This window comes from Drosophila virilis, chromosome 2 (genome assembly GCF_030788295.1).
Source record: "Drosophila virilis strain 15010-1051.87 chromosome 2, Dvir_AGI_RSII-ME, whole genome shotgun sequence".
Taxonomy (NCBI): Eukaryota; Metazoa; Arthropoda; class Insecta; order Diptera; family Drosophilidae; genus Drosophila; species Drosophila virilis.
Genome location: NC_091544.1, coordinates 12,527,769 through 12,544,457, shown reverse-complemented (window position 1 = coordinate 12,544,457; position 16,689 = coordinate 12,527,769). Strand labels below are relative to the sequence as shown.

Below are 16,689 nucleotides of genomic sequence, written 5' to 3'. Positions count from 1 at the left end.
AATGTCCTTAACACCTTTGAATATTTCATATGGGTATCGTCAAAGACTGCGCCTCAATTGCCGACAGATTTATTCGCTTTTAAGGCGTGTTTCATTTGCATTTTTCCAATGCATTAAGGAAATACACTTGCAGCAATTTGCACGATAAAACACACATTTTGATTGATAATTTAATATAAAAAAAAGATATTTTAAACCATTAAGTGTGATCCACCCAGCGTCGCCCTATCGTTGCAATCTTTCTTAACCTACACATATGCACGAACCACACACACACACACACCCAAGCAATCACTGACATGTACTTTACGCACATGCTACTTTTTCGCCCTTCTTAACCATCTTCGGTGCTTATTGTCTGATCTGTATGAAATTTGCTGGGCATTAATATGACATTCGACTCTGGAAACCCAAGTCGTGCGGAGTAGGTAGTCAAGAATAAGGAATTAAAGATCTATATACTATGCGAGAAGGAACATTTCAAATGCTTGTCTTTATTTCTGATCGTGCACCTAAGCTCATTTGCGCTATATGTTTTACTCTCTTCATCTCTCTTCCTTCTCTCTCTCTCCCTATCTCTCTCTCTCTCTTGTTTTGTTCCCCTTTTTTCTCGTTTTTCCCATATCCAGTTACAGCGTTCAGTTGGCAGTTCGAACAAAAAGAGCTCAACATTAAAATATATTTGTTGTACAATATTTGTTTTTCTAGCTGCGTAATAAGTTTTTCTAGCTGCCATCTGTGACTATTGTTGTTGTTGCTGTTGCTGCTGCTGCTGATGCCTTTTGTTGTCCTTATAAATTTCACATAATTTATGCAGATTGACGCTACGTGCAGCCAGCGGCGAAGAGTCTAGCAACAAAAGTTTTCAATGTGAATTTGTTGATGGTTAAGGGACGGGTGGCACGGGGCGTTGTTCATTTTGTGGGCAGTGGAGCATTTAACATAGAAATAACAATAACAATTTAACAAATTGTCGCCAACGCTGCTGCCTCTCTCTCTCTCTCTCTCTCTCTCTTTCTCGCTGTCTTTCTTTGCATCTTCGTAGCGCTCTCTTTTACATACACACAGACACACACACAAGCAAACACACACGCGAATTGTGCAAAACTAAACGTCTAGCCAGGCAACAAAAGAAATTCACTCTCAATATACATATGTATTTTAGTTGGCTTCCTGCTCTTTGTATATATTTCATTTGTGAATTATTTGCGTGGCCCACAGTACGCAAGAGTGTATGTGTGTACGTGTGTGTGTGTGTGTGTGTGTGTGTGTGTGAGTGTGAGAAACAGCGGAAGTGCCAGCACAGCAGCTGTGGAGCTGAGGGATGGGCGTCGCCCACGCGACTGCCTCGACGTTCGACCCTTGGCACAAAAGCTGGTTAGTCAGTTAGGGCGAATGTGGGTGTCTAAGGACACACCACAATCACACACACTCACACACATACCCTATATACTTATGTATGTGTGCAGTGTGGCCAAAGGCAACACACAAAAAAGCGATGAACTCATAAAAAACTTATGAAACTAATTTTGTTTTGCTTGGATTTGCTTTTGCTTTTACTTTTGGCCGGTGTTGTTGCTGTTGCTGTTGTTGTTGCTGCTGTTTGGCAACCCACTCGCCAGAAGTCGCGACACACACATACACACACACACACACACACACGCGAAAGTGGCAGCCGTTTTTATGGCTTGACTTGAAATTTTATTTTTGCAGGAGAGTCGCCATTGTCGTTTGAATACGCGTATTATGACTAGCCCACAGACACACTGTGTGTGTGGGAGAGTGTGTGTGTGTGTGTGTGCGTGTGTGCGTTGGCTCATCGTGCACGTTAGCACGGCATGGCCAATGCCAAGTCGGAATGGCAGTGCGTTGGCCAGTCCACGGCACTCGACCAAAATAGGCATTAAAGCGAAAAATAATAAAAATAATATTAAAAAAAAAAAAAAAAAAACAAAACAAAATAGCCAAATGCGTGCGTTGGCTAATTTTCATTTGGCATTTAGTTGGGCCGTTGTCGTTGCCATTGTTGGTATTGTTGTTGCGCCTTTGGCAGGCAATGAAACCAAAAATGAAAAATCAATAGCATTGCATTTGGCCAGCGTGGGCAACGCGACCCATATTTACTTGCCAACGCGAATGGGTTTCTATTGGGTGTCCTTTGCTATTGCTGTTGCTGTCGCTATTGCTGTTGCTGTTGCCATTCTCCATTAGCCAGCAAATGTCTGCGTTCTGTGTCTATGAGCTGAATACTAAGTGGTCTCGAGCCAGCTTCAATGCTTGCCGTTGTCTGCATGCATATAATGTGCCATGAAGCGGAAATATTGCCATACGCTGCGTATGAGCAATGCGTAATTTTAAACACATTTATGCGCAATATTGTCGATTTATATCATTGCGCTCCCTTTCATTAGGTCACGCACTCTCGACTGTTCCTCGCATTCAGTTCATAATTTTAGTTTTCCAATTGTAAACTTAACGCCAAGTCAAGCTGAACGTTCCAAGCATACGACAGGTATGCCTTTTTTAGGTTTAATGTTTGACAAATGTTTTGTAGTCGGATAAAGTATTTTGATCAAACGGTACTTTAAGCAATTTACATGAACTATTTCACGATAATATATGATACATTTTTAGTCATTCGAATTTAGTAAATATATCCTTAAAGGACAGATGGTATGAATTGGGGTTCACTTTACAGAATTTACCTATCTATCTGTATTTATATCAAAATATATGTTTATTGATTGATTGATTGATTTATTTATATATTTATAAATTCATATATTAATATAAAGGCTTAATATCGGAAGAGTAATAACAACAATAGATTTGCCAAACATGTTCCAAGGCAAAGTCTGTCATTCAGTCAACTGGAATAGACGTGCCCTGCACATAATAAAATCTACTTGCTGTTTAAAAATATCCGAATATTTTAAGCATTTCTACAAAACTAGTCGGGCTAGATAGATTTAAAAGCCAAAATGTTTGCTGTCGATACTGGATTTTGTGTTGGAAAATTTCATCCGTAATTGTGGAAAATGGGTGAAAACGGTTCACTGACATTCTGTTTTCGGGTCTAGCCCAATTGACTCTGCATCTATTTAACAGTGGATCGAACAAAAGATGCGTGTTAACAATTTTTGCGGTCCAGTGTTTGTTTGAGTTCATAAACATTTAATGTGCTCTACGTGGTATTAAACCCATTTTTTTAAATTATTTTCCAAATAAATCAGTGAACAAAATACATTTTTTTCACATATTCACAGTTCGTAGCATTTGATGAGGGTCAGTGCAGGCTATACATTTTGCATGCCAATTAAATTTTCATTGTACTTCTTATTCCACCCGTTAATTTGAAAACTTTTTAATTAGTAAATCCCAATTAAAATGCAAATGGTTATATTATCAGCACATAACGCTGTGCGCTTTTTGCCTGCCTCTACCAATTACAAATATTCTTCAATTTGCTGATTGGATTAAAAGGCGAAATTGAATTAAGTTACCGCATTAGCAGGAACTTTTGCCTACCCGCGATGCCATGGAGCATTATTGACTCAGCTGCTCCAACGAGCTGGGAATCAGATTAAAAACAGCAACAGAAAAAAAAAAATACCACTAAGTCCATTGGAAGGTTTTGGGGTTTGTGAGCGGTATCAGTTTTGTGGGAATCAGCGCAGTTAATTATTTGTTCCTTTTAATAATTGGATTAAAATTGCCAAATTATGAGTCAGTGAATAGAAAGTTCTTAAGGTATTGGAAGTGCCCGAAATATTTTTTGTTCTTTCCGTGACTGGTTGCGCTTTTAAAGTTCAAAGCCTGTTCATTTTGGCTGATAGAAATCGGCCAAAATTGTTAAAAACTTTCAACGAAACTTTTTCCTGAGCTCAACCAATGTAGGCGCTTGTTTAGATGGCAGATCTGAATATTTGGGCGCAAAGTGAAGCGTAAAAATGAGCAAAAAAAAAATAACAACCCAATGAACGCGAGCAGAGGACACGGCGGCTGCTCTTAAGCACTTTTATGCTGATGCTGTGATTTTTTACAGCTGCCATTTCAATGAGATGGCAATGGAGATGGCGTTGGAGGAGTCTGAGTAATTGTGGGCTGTATAGGTGGGGCCAGCGGTTAGCGTGGCAGCTGTGCGTGAGGTCTGTGCGGTCTTTGCATCCCAGCAAGACAACTTGGCGTATGACGCAGGCGTCTGTCGGCCGTTAAGCAACGGAGACGAGTGTTGCCAAATGATGTTTGTCTACAGCAGCATCAGCAGCATCAGCAGCCGCAGTAGCTGCCTGGTAACTGGGTGGTGTTGCCACTGGTGGGTGTAACCACTTAGGGTATGTATATATTGAATTTTGTGGTAATTACAAGTAACTCACTTCAGCTCATTGACAACATGAGTGCGTGTGTATGTGTGTCTGTGTGTGTGTTTGTGTGTCTCTAAAGCTGTGTGCGTGCCAAAACTTTGCATACTTTTTGGCGCACAATCTGCTGACGCGCAGTGTTGACTTTTCTAGTAATTGGCAACGCTTTCGCTTTGGCAGCGTTTATCATAGTGAAGCTTGCAGCACTGTTTGCATACATTTCAGTGTTGCCAGACATTGCTAACAGGCACTCGGGATTAACGATAATGGCTTAAAATTGCCGAAAAACATTTCAACATTTTTGCAATTTGCTTGCCAGTTATGTTTGTCTAGACAGTGGGGCTTGACTCTAATCTTTCTAGTGCTTGAAACTTAAAGTTAAATGAATATTGCGCTAGTTTTAATAGAAATGGCGCAGAGAAACTTTAGCTTTAGATGATATTTCTTTAAGAATTATATTTAAAAGTTCATAATAGAAGAAACGATTTTACTTTTCAAAGCGCATAATACAGGGCCAAGGGAAAAACACTATTAAGTCTTATTGAGACTTATATGTATGCTTAGGTATTGCAAACTTATTAATTGCAGGCAGTGTTGAAAACCGTTCTATTAATTGTTTGCCCGCAGCCATTTACTGATTGCACAAAATGTTGTATAAAACGCGTAAATCAGATTAAAACTGAATGCATTTGCAGAGTTTAATCCTTCAAGTTGCGACAACGAGCTTAACAAACAAATACACACACACAGACACACAGGCATAATCGCTTAATGGAAAACTGCAACCCTCTAAGAAGATTCCGAAGGAGTAAGCTGCAATAATTGCGATAAAAATGTGCAATTAGTGAAGTTGTGGTCACAGTGGTTTTTCTGTCCGCTGTTGCCGTGGATTACATGCAATTTACGCGTGCAGCAGTGCCACAAACTGTGGGGCATGAGAAGTAGGAAGGCAAATGGCATGGCTTATCTGGCTGCCATTTAAGGTGGCCACTGTTATGGCAGCTGCAGCAGCAGCAGTTGCTGTTTCGTCAAAAAAAAAAAAAAAAAAAAAAAACAAAACGAATTGCCAGCTGCGTAAACTGCGGGCCAAGCAACTTTTGGCTTAGACGTCGAAGTAACACGTGCAGCGCTTACCTGCAGCAACTGAAACGTCAAAAACAAAAAAAAAAAAGGAAAACAATTGTAAAAACTGGGCAAAAAATCAGAAAATTGTTACAGTTTTTTTTTGCGTTCCTTTTGGACGTCAGTGCAGTAGATCGGAAAATTTGCCTTAACCACAGCTCGCACCCCTTGGGGTATGCACAAGTCAAACACTATGGATAAATGTGGCCAACTGAAGTTAACTGTTGGCTCTTTCGGGTCGTGAAGTGCAAACCATTTTGTGAAATACTTGTTATTTTTATTGCCGCTTGGCAAAATCTTCAGCTCAGCACTGAAAGCCAAACATAAGCGAACAAATATTGCATTTAGCATCAAAAATACGCCCCTGGGGCGAGTATTCAGCAGGAAAATAGTCAAGAATAACATCATATTTTATTTACTTAAAAGCAAATATTTTATAATTACCCGAACGCCACAGAAATTTTATATTCCTTGATGCTGGATTGCATGCGCTTAAAAACATTTAAGAACGGGCAATCAGCTTTAAATTGTAGTTTAATTTTCTGTGTGCTGATGGATTTCGCAAAACAACCTTTTCTCTGTTACACAGTCAGTTTCGCCTTTCCGAGCATATATATAAATATATATGTTTCGAGCATGAAATATTTATGTGAAGTGTTTTGTCACATGCTTAGAGTTTCTGATGAATTTTAATTTCAATCCATGTACTACAAACATTCAGCTCCAGTCTGTGCTGTATGTGAAGTCTCATTATGTGAAGATACATTTTAAGCCTACATCTTGGCAATGTTACTGGGCAAGGCATTAATTATTGCACAACAATGTGAATCCAATTAAAATGTTAATCTGATTGTAATCAACACATTTATAATCGCATTACGTATACGCCATGTTGCAGGCTGCCAATTTGAATTGACAATTAAGCAGAGCACACGCACAAACAGACAGACGCAAGCACATGCACACAGACGAGGTGCCAAGTTCTGATTTTATTACAGACGTATCGAGCACCGAAAGTCGAAATGAGTTCCGCGAAATGCGAGACCAAAACCGGCATCGAGACCAAAATCAATGCAGTGGCAAATAAATCATGCGACCGTGCGACCGTGCGACCTTTTAACAAACACGGCCAAAATGAAATTTGCCATGAACCGCAAACACGGTCAGCAAATGGAAATGGAATTGGACATGAGCTGCTGACTTCTACCAGAACTTCCGGGCACTTCGACGCAGCAGCTGCCATTCGCTTAGTGGAAAAATTATTAAAAAAAAAGGAAAAATATGCGCAAAATTGTCGCCGCCAAAAGGCGCAAAAAAATACGTGATGATTGAGTTGTAAGCGGAAATTAATGAACGGAAACTAAATGTCTGAGTGGCGAAGATTTTTCCTGATTTCCGGCCGAGCAACACTTTCGCCTTAATATACAGTGTATACATTTGGAGGCACACAAATCGTTTTGGGCTGTGCAAATTTTTGGGAATGTATCGACCAGCGTGTAGATCGAGTTATTTATGAGTCCTGTTGCACTGGGACCAGCAATCACGTAGCTTGGCTGGTTTGATTAATGGCCGCCAGGCAAGCGCGTCTTCGATTTGTTGTCCCCAGAGTTGGGCCCAGGCGCAACCCTCTTGAGCACATGCATGAATGGCCAAAACAAAGATCCAAAAACTTTTCACTACATTTGCCAAACGAAAACAAAAAAAAAATTACCAAAAAACCAAACAAAAAAAAAAAAGAAAAAAAAGACTAGAAAAGCATGCTTATAGACAAGGGCAACAATAGCTGAGTGAAAGAGGCAGCTGACGAGTTAGTCTGTGCTTGGCCAGCGCCACTTACACAGTATCGACCGCCGTTGTTGACGTTAACTTGGCCGAAACGGGCGCTTTGTTTGACTCGAATGTACGCTGGCAATTGGATTGGCAACGCCCTCGCACAACCACCAACAAGCAAAGTTTCCGCCCTATTCATCGCCTCGACAAATGTTTAAAAATTAAAGTTTGTTTATACGCTTCTTGCGGCATTGATTTCAGCGTCTTGCTGTGAAATGTCAGCGCTGGGTGACCTTTGGGAAGCTATCATTGAAATTTTCAAGGCAGCATGTGTGTGTGTGCATGTGTGTGAGTGTGTGTGTGAGTGTGTTATATTTCTCAAGTTGCAAGGTTGTGTTCAACAAGTATCTGCTGCAGTTGCGATGCCTTGACACACAAAAGCCCAACCGCACAGCACATGAGACATTGTGCGGCCAAAAAGCCTAACCGAATATGCATGCTAGTTTAGAGCTTTATGCAAATGCACCTCACATCTAACCCCAGGCACACACCCGCACACACACACACACACACACACACATGTACACACACATAACATAACGGCAACAACAACAGAAAACACTTCGCAAAATGTAAGCGACCTCGACGCACCGCCACCGTAGAGGAGAACTTTCATTTGCATTTAAAGTGCTGCCATATGGGCAACAAGGTGGTGTATTCATGCCCCGTGGCGTGGCACATCATATACGTATTTGGTCCATGAAAAAAATTGTCAAGAATTTTTAAAAATATAATAGAATATTTGCAATAAATTGAAATGTGAAACGAACAAAGGAAAATGTTTGCATTTAATTAAAACTCCAATTGAAAGTATGCGTCAGAGTAAGAGCTACTGCAAACTGCATATACTAACTACTTATCAATCAGGCGGGTAAGCTGCAAACTTTGCTAATGATTAAGAAATTCATGCACGTTGTCAGCTCAAAGTCTGTGAAACATCTGCCCAATTTAATTTTAACATTAACAGAGCCTATCAAGGGATTTTGTACTCTAATTGCTACTTTATAAACACGTAAATGGCTGCTCAGTTAAATTTGCAAGTTTATGAACTTCACTTAACGTTCCTCAGATACGGCTGCCTGATTGCAAATGACAATCAGAAGGAGCCTCAACTAAAAAGGCCGTAGGCTAAATTCCCAACCAGAAGGCAGAGCTAGGTGGAGCCAGGTGTAGAACTGGGTCAAACAGGTGTTTAGCACAGACTGTTGGCCAACTTCTCTATGTATTTAATTTGAAAATGCGACACTGACACTGCGGCACGAAGTGTTTCGTGTAAATTAAATTACAAGCGCGATGATGCTGAGTGTCGACTGGAACAGTCTGAAGCCAGGTGGCGGCCCGTTCGACCGGAACTAGCACATTAAATTTTCATTTAACCAAAAGTCCCTAAAGTTGAAAGCACGCTGCTGCACCACCAAATGCCACAACCGTTTGATCCCTGCTGCCTACTCCCTGCTCCCTGGTCGCTATGTGTACAAAGAGAGCTGTCTGACACATGTGTACATAAGCACATATGGACCTAAAAACTGTTGCAAATTGTGGTGCACCCAAAGCGGATATTGCGACACGAACTTGAAAAAAATATCGACACTGTCAGAATGGTCAATAAAAACGCTTAACGCATTCACAAAACTATTTTGGCTATCAGTTCCGACTGTCTGTTCGTTTTATACATTTTTTGTTATTATGAACCGAACCTAAAGACAAACAAAACCAATTCAACGTTTCATAAAATAAAGTACATTTGAGGAGGACCTAGACCCATTAACTTGGTCGTCAACTATAGCTATTATCTAACCATTTATGGTAAACCTAAAATTTAAATTAAAAACATTTGTTGTGTATCCAAAATATAAGCTTATGGATATTTGATAGAAGGTTCACGAATAAAACCTATAGGCGGGCAGATGATTCGAATAGTGAATCGAACCAGCGAGATTTTTGTTTAGGTTTGCAGTCATACCTGCAGTAAATGTAATGCAAATATTCTTATTATTTTATTTTTGTGTTTAAATCTGCTTTGACTAAAGTGCAACATCTGAACACTTAATGCACCACCTGCAGCTGCTCTCTGCAGGTGCTCTGCGCTTGCAGCCTAGACGTCGAGCTAGATGGCATGGCCGCTGCAACTACTGAGCTCTCAGTTGGAAAGAAATATATCCTCCAAAATCTCTCGTTTTCTCTTATGTTTGATATCAGAAATAAATATAGGAACTCCAACAATAAAATAAAGAACAGATCAAAGAGTTAAATGTAGACGCTAAAACAAAAAGGAGAAAAGGAATAAGTACATTCTTGTCAATGCCATGAATATATTCACGACATTTGCAATGAGCTTTAACTATGTATTACATCAAGCTGGATCAAGCTAGTCAATATACAATGTGCCATGCATTCACCCGGCTTTTATTATACCCTTTGTATCTGTTTTATAGATGCAGAACATAATAACTTCCGCCAAATAAAACGAGATGTCTATTTAATTCAATATGCGCTGCTAATGCAGCAAATCGACATGGAACACAAATCGAAATCGAGTGTATAGAGAAGGCATCAATATAAATAAAACTAAAATAAAATGCCAATAAATGGAGCAGCTTGTGCGCTCCTCGCCTGATACTAATACTTATGCATGTGTATACACAAATACAAAGCAGCGAGTATATATTACATTGAAATAGGAAGCGGAAATGCGATTTTGGTTTTGTTTTTCGTTAGCCGCTTGGCTTATGGCGTATGGCGTATGGCGTATGGCGCATAGCAATTCGAAATCCCCTAAATACAATAAATTGTACATTTCATTTAATTCCATTTCATTTACAAAGCGAAACCAAATCCAAGCAAACAAAGGGGCGGCATTGTGGGTGCTGGCAAAATGGCGGCTAGCCGCAGTAAGACGCAACAGCAGAGATTCGCCGAACAATAAAAGCAGAGAGCGCAAAGAAAATATAATAAATAAATAAATAAATATAACAATTGAACCGAAATGAATGAAACGAAATGAAGCTCATGAACTGCTGCCGGATAGTACTGGATTCTGGGATTCAGACACATAACGCACTGCAGCTAAAGTTGATAAAAACAGGACGTGGCAGCAGCTGTTCGAAATGTATTCACATTGCATGCCCAACACTTTGTTCCGACTTTTTGGTTCATCATTTTTCATTCACAGCGCTCTCCATCAACTCCTTTGTATGCTGTAAGATTGAAGCACATGCGTCGAGTTTACATTCAAAGTATATTTAAGCTTGTGTTCTGGCTAAAGTCCTTTGACTCCGGCTGTTACTTCGTTACATTTTTTGTATAAGGCAAACTATAATTTTGCATTTGAGCAAAATGCTATCAACATTGTACTATAATAAGCTATAAAAGCATTTTCAACGTATAAGCTGTCGAAAATTAGTTTTCTTTAGTCTGAAAAGGTTTTTAGTCCAATTTGCAAGTGTTGTCAACATCATCTATATTATATAGCTCATTTTGTAGAGCAAGAAACGGTCTAAGAATGAGATTTCTTTAATTTGTTTTTTCGCTCTTCTTCTAACTACTTTACTACATTGCACCAACATTCGTTCCAAAATAAGGTGTTCGCATTAAAACATTTCTACAAGGGTATTTACTCATCGTTGCGACAAAAAAATCCGTCTTTCCTTTTTTTTATTTGTTTGGTTTTCCTTTTATTTTGCATTATTTTTCGATAAAGTTTCCTCAACTGTTTTTCTTTTCTTTTCATGCACTTTTAGCCACACTCAATAGCACCATATTAAACAGTCGGCGTCTTTGATGTATTCACAACTTTACACACGCGCCCAACTTTGCGATTGAAAACAAAGTTATTGAAATTCTGTTTCTATAAAACTTTTAGCATAATTCAATCATTTCCGTTCACCAGCTCTGTGGTGCAATCTCGAATGTAATGAGATTTCCGAGAACATTTGTAAGAGGTTTTTCTTATATTTATTTTGAGAGTTGCAGTACACCAAATGGTTTAGATAAGTTAAGAAAACAAGAGAGCTAAGAATTTCAACAAAAGTGCTAAATTATATATAATAGAAAACCTAGGCAGCTAATAAATAACTAACTCATATCTATTCTCTATTTCCCTTTTTCCATTCCTTCTACAGTGACACTTCGATATCAACGCGCGTGGACATGCTTACGCCTGCTATTGAAGTCTATAAGCCGCCACTCTGACACAAAGATGACACTGTGGAGAGCAATTTAGGGAATCCATCGACGAGTAGCGATTTCTAGCAGAAGCTAATCATCACTGCGGAACTAACTACGGATAATCTATTTGTTCTTCCATCATAGTGTCAATCAAGTCTAGCTAACTGACTAATCTGAATGCCATTGGCAATGGCGGCCAAACAATTCCTCAGGCGCCCGAAAGCCAGGGCCAAGGCCGTCGATAACTACAGTGGGGGGGGAGGGGGCAACACTGAAAAGTTTTAGCAAAACTACCAAATAACAAAAAACACATATGTATACCCATACGAAACACAAACAAACAAACACACACACGCACACACATGAACATTGAAGTGCAACAAAAGAACAAACACATGAATAATAATAATAATAATTGATCCAACTGAATAATTCCTAAGATTGATTACATTTAGTTACTTTTTAGCGTTAATGATTTTTAAACCTGGCCGTGTGGCGGCAACCCAAATGCTGCAAAAGAAGCAAAAACAAATGTAAACTAGTTCTAAGCTAGGTTATTCAATATATACTACATATATACACGTATATATGTACGGCAATGCAACATCGCATATTTTCTTATAAGAGTGATGAAAGGTGGCGTATAAGAATTGTGTTTGTATTTGCAACAAATTGATTATGTAATATGTAGCAGGTGTATATTAAGGCGAGAGAAATGTTTGCAATGTGTAACGAAAATGTAAATTTAGTTATGTAAATTTAAATAACAAATATGGCAACAAAAAGAAGTTAAAGTAAAGCACACAGAAACCACAAAACCATATTTGTGAGAAGAACAAAAAATGCAATGAATAATTTTTGTACTGCTGAAAAGAATAAAGACAAGAACACATGATAATATAAAAATTTAACATTAGATGTAAAATTTTGCATAGTTTATTAATAAGTTTGTAATGCATTAGTAATTAATTACCAAACCGAATGCAAAAGTTCAGCTAAATTTAGCAACCAAAACATTGAAAACCTCCAACAACTGAAATTGTTTCTCAACTCGAAATTCGCATAAAATATGCATTGAGAATGTTTATTTAAATTAAAATATTCATGCTTCAGCTATTATTTTTTGCATAGATGCTCTGAATACATTTGAAATAAAAAAATAATAAAATAAATAAACATTGAAAATATAGTTGTTTATCGTTCCTTTAGCAAATGCTCTACTACGTCCAAGCCGATGATATTGTTGTTAATGAGCCCTTCACAAAGTGCCCCAAGTTAATATGGAGTTGGTAACATGTTTATTTGAAATAAATTTGATTGATAGGCATAAATAAATATTGTTTAAACTCCACACCAAATTTTGTTCAATCACTTGTTATTTAATAAAAACAAACGTCGTAATCCCTTTTGTAAATAAATAAAATGTTTGCAGACATAGTTAATTATTGTTTTTGACTGTGATCACATTGATAATATATATAATGAATGTATATTATTAATAGCAATTTGTTACATTGATAAACAAACTTAAAACATCTTTAACTTAAATCAACCAATCAAAAGCAATTTAATTCACGTCTTGCTTCAATATTAATTATACAAAATTAATAAAGGTTTTTTTGTTTTATGTTTTCCAAAAAGTTTCAATGAGCGGCATTGAAAAGGAACAAAACTATTAAAAAGTAATGAAAACATAAACGAAATTAATTTCGTAAGCACTTTTAAAGCGCTTTTTTAACTACTTCCGAAGTCAACGGTTTAATTGAATTTCGTTATCAAAAGCTTTCATTTGTAGCTTATTCCACTGAAACTTAAACAACATTTAAGTGTTTTCTTGATTTGTTGTTAGCTTCTTTTACTGGTCAAATATTTTATGTACCGCCTGATCGGAGCTTGAATAAATGGAATAGATGCCGTAGTACTTCATACACAATACAAAATTGTGCTTGACAATATCATTTCTAGAAATTTCGTATTATTTTGAATTGAATATGTTTGCGAAGCATTTCATACAACCGCTCACAGAACCACTGCGCCCTATTTAGATGTTGCTGCTACGCTACTTACTCTGTTCAAGTTGAGCCGAAGCTGGCAATGGGATATTGAATGTTAACATTTAGTGTATTAGAGAGTGGCGCAGAAATGTTCGGAATTTGGCAATTGCATAGTGTTATTATTATATTTTATATGCATGAAAATACATAAATGTGAAAGCCAGACGCATATGCTAAGCCGATAAACATATAATTGAATACAACCAACTTGATAAGTTCATAAACGGAGCTACATGATAATGATAACATCAGGATGTTCATAGTTAAGCAAAAACAATAATAACAATGGCAAATATATACAAATATATATATATATATATATATATATAAAAATGAAGAAGCAAACAAATTGTACATAAGTTGAGAGGTGCATATAATTTTGATAGTTAAGCTAATTGAAATCATTTTGTAAGAGACGAAAAGGAAAATACATGCAAATAAATGAAAGCAAAGCATTGAGTACTAAACTAAGCAGCGCATCGCTAGAAAATATGCCTCAAAGAAGCAGCAGTTAATAATTAAATAATACATAATATCCATTTTATACACACGCTTCATGTTGAACATGCTCGTTGTTTATTTCGTTGTTACATAAATACATAATGTATGTACATACATATGCAATCAAAGTATGAATATTGAATGAATAACAATTTGAACACTTGCACACAATACTTATTTTTACAATTGGCTTTGATAGGACTATGGTTTAAACATTTGATAAGAATTTAATTTACAAGCAATTTGAATAAAAAAATAAACACAACAAAAAAAATCGTATAAAGAGCAAACAATGCAAAGTGGCAAAAACAAAAGAAAATTAATAATAATACAAATGGTAAGCATTGAAATGAACACGAAATGAACAATAACATTTATATAATACACAATGAACAGAGAAATAATCGAAAGCATATAAAAATAATAATAATAATAAAAATAATAATAATAATAATAATAGAACTAGGCGCATATTGAAAAATAAACAAGAACTATTATTGAAAGAAAATGAGAAAAAAAGCACATTTACTGCGGTGTTTTTTTTTTTTTTGTTTTCTTAGGGGAGTACAATTTTTGATTTGCACTTAGCTTAAAAGATAAATCAAAATCTTTAGCTAGTATATGAAGCGTTTAGAGTGAGCAGCGAGTCATAGGAAGAGCATAAACAACATCTATGAACTGAATTACACAAATCCAATGAATTTTCCATGTAACAAAATGGCGTACACTTAAGTGAGAAGCAGAAGAGCAACAGCAACAACATCAACAACATCAACAGATATCTAAGTGTATAACGCCAGCCATCATAGTCCACAATTCCGGACCGTTGATTCTGTTGCTTTCAGATGCTTGTGGGGCAACCCACATGAGTTGCCACAAAGCAGCGACGCAGTCGCGAGTTTGCTTCTGCGACAACAAAAATGAAATGAACTGAAATGAAATCAAAGGCATCCATCGGCGGGGCTGTCGACGTCAGAGAGCAACGCATGGAAATAGACACAAAGTCGCTATGGTAGCGCACACGGTATCGAGCTGGCAGCCATTCCAGACAGTTCCGGGGCCACAACGACAGCACCAATGATGATGTTTACAGTTGAGCTGCAGCGCCAAGCACCAAGCCACCCATCCTCCAAATCTCAACAGCAGCCATCGAAACTAACTGGTTTATGCGCCATGCGTTCATGTGTGCACACCTACGCCCCCAACCCGCCAACTACACCTCCTTGTCATTTCGTCTATGGCCTTTTCCCGAACAAGCTTCACAGCCGAGGTTTTTGTGCTCATGTTGTCTGCAAGGGGTGCCCATTGAAATCTCAAAGTGAGCTTGCCTGACTTTGTGGTCGCTCTTTGTCTACGGAATACCCAAAACAAGATTGTGCGGTTATGGTTAATGCGGTCGCAGCGGAAGCAGAGCAAGTTTTGAATTTGGCGCAAATATGCCATAACTATGAAGTAAATTTGAACAGCTTCGATTAGTTGGGGGGGCCAATACTGAGCAATATCATGTACACCAGACGGTATTGAATTTTTCATTCAATTTATAGTTGAAGATCGATGATAGCCTATTCCCAAATTGGATGAGCCGTCCATGGAAAATAGGTCTTGAGAAATAAGCGGGTTAAATACGTGTGAAAATGTAGGCAGCGCATAAACGCCTCTGAACCTACTCCGACAAGCTGCAGCGATTTAGCTCCTTTTTCAGAGTGCAAATTTACTAATCAGAGAGGTTCTAAATTGCGGAATATAGTTTATTTTAAATCATAGCCTATCATTTGTTCGGTCATTCCCATATATTCCGCAACTCTGATTAATATTGAGTGCTACTTAGGTAATTGAGCATGTTTTCGATTTTATGGAATAGGTGAGTTTTATAAGCTCAACTAGCTTGCATTAAACTCCTTTGCTTCCCTTTTGATCGGTCACAAACTCATTTTCAAATAGATCTTAAGGGACACGTGGTTTAGCGATTTGGATTCCCGTTCAGTCAGCTATGGCCCTTTTCACAGCTACGCATGTATGTATGTATATATGAATGTATGTGTCCGTGTGTAAGTATGTATGTGTAAGTATGTATGTGCATGTGTGGGTGTATGTTTGCATGTGTGCATGTGAGTATGTATGCATGTGTACATGTGTGTATGTATTTTTGTGTATATGCATATAAATGTGTATGCAAGTGAGTGTAGGTATGTATAATGTATGCGTGTATGTATTTATGTATGTGCGAATGCATATAGGTATGTATGTATAATGTATGCATGTATGTATTTATCTATGTTTATATGCATGTATAATGCATGAATGCGTGCATGTGTGTGTGTGTTTCTCAGTATTAATGTGTGTTTATTTGAATATATGTATATACATATATACGAATTTATGTTTACCAAGCTTACCTCTAGCTGCGCTATAATTTAAAAAAATAACAATTTCTTAACTTAAGCCCTACTATGCGATTCTCATAAATTCAAGTAAGTATCATAGGCTTCGCTGCAAGAGGAGGAGATGGCTTCTACTATGGAGGCTTGATCTATAAAGGAGATGGCGGTCTTGATAATCACCTATGGAGGAGGCGATGTTTTAAATGTTTATCAACTTTTACAATCGCATGCATGTATATTCGATTATATGTATTTGAATACATGCACATGCAT

General features: G+C 37.7%; 1 protein-coding gene across 1 annotated transcript in view; it reads left to right on the top strand.

Moving 5' to 3' along the window:
• The window catches only part of Teh1 (tipE homolog 1), a 32,839-nt gene extending 18,307 nt beyond the window's left edge, over positions 1–14,532 (top strand). Inside the window, exon 3 of the mRNA XM_002053980.4 lies at positions 11,435–14,532. Coding sequence (XP_002054016.3) covers positions 11,435–11,504 — 70 coding nt within the window. The 3' untranslated portion in view covers positions 11,505–14,532. The remainder of the gene's footprint in view (positions 1–11,434) is intronic.
• Positions 14,533–16,689: the final 2,157 nt, after the last annotated feature.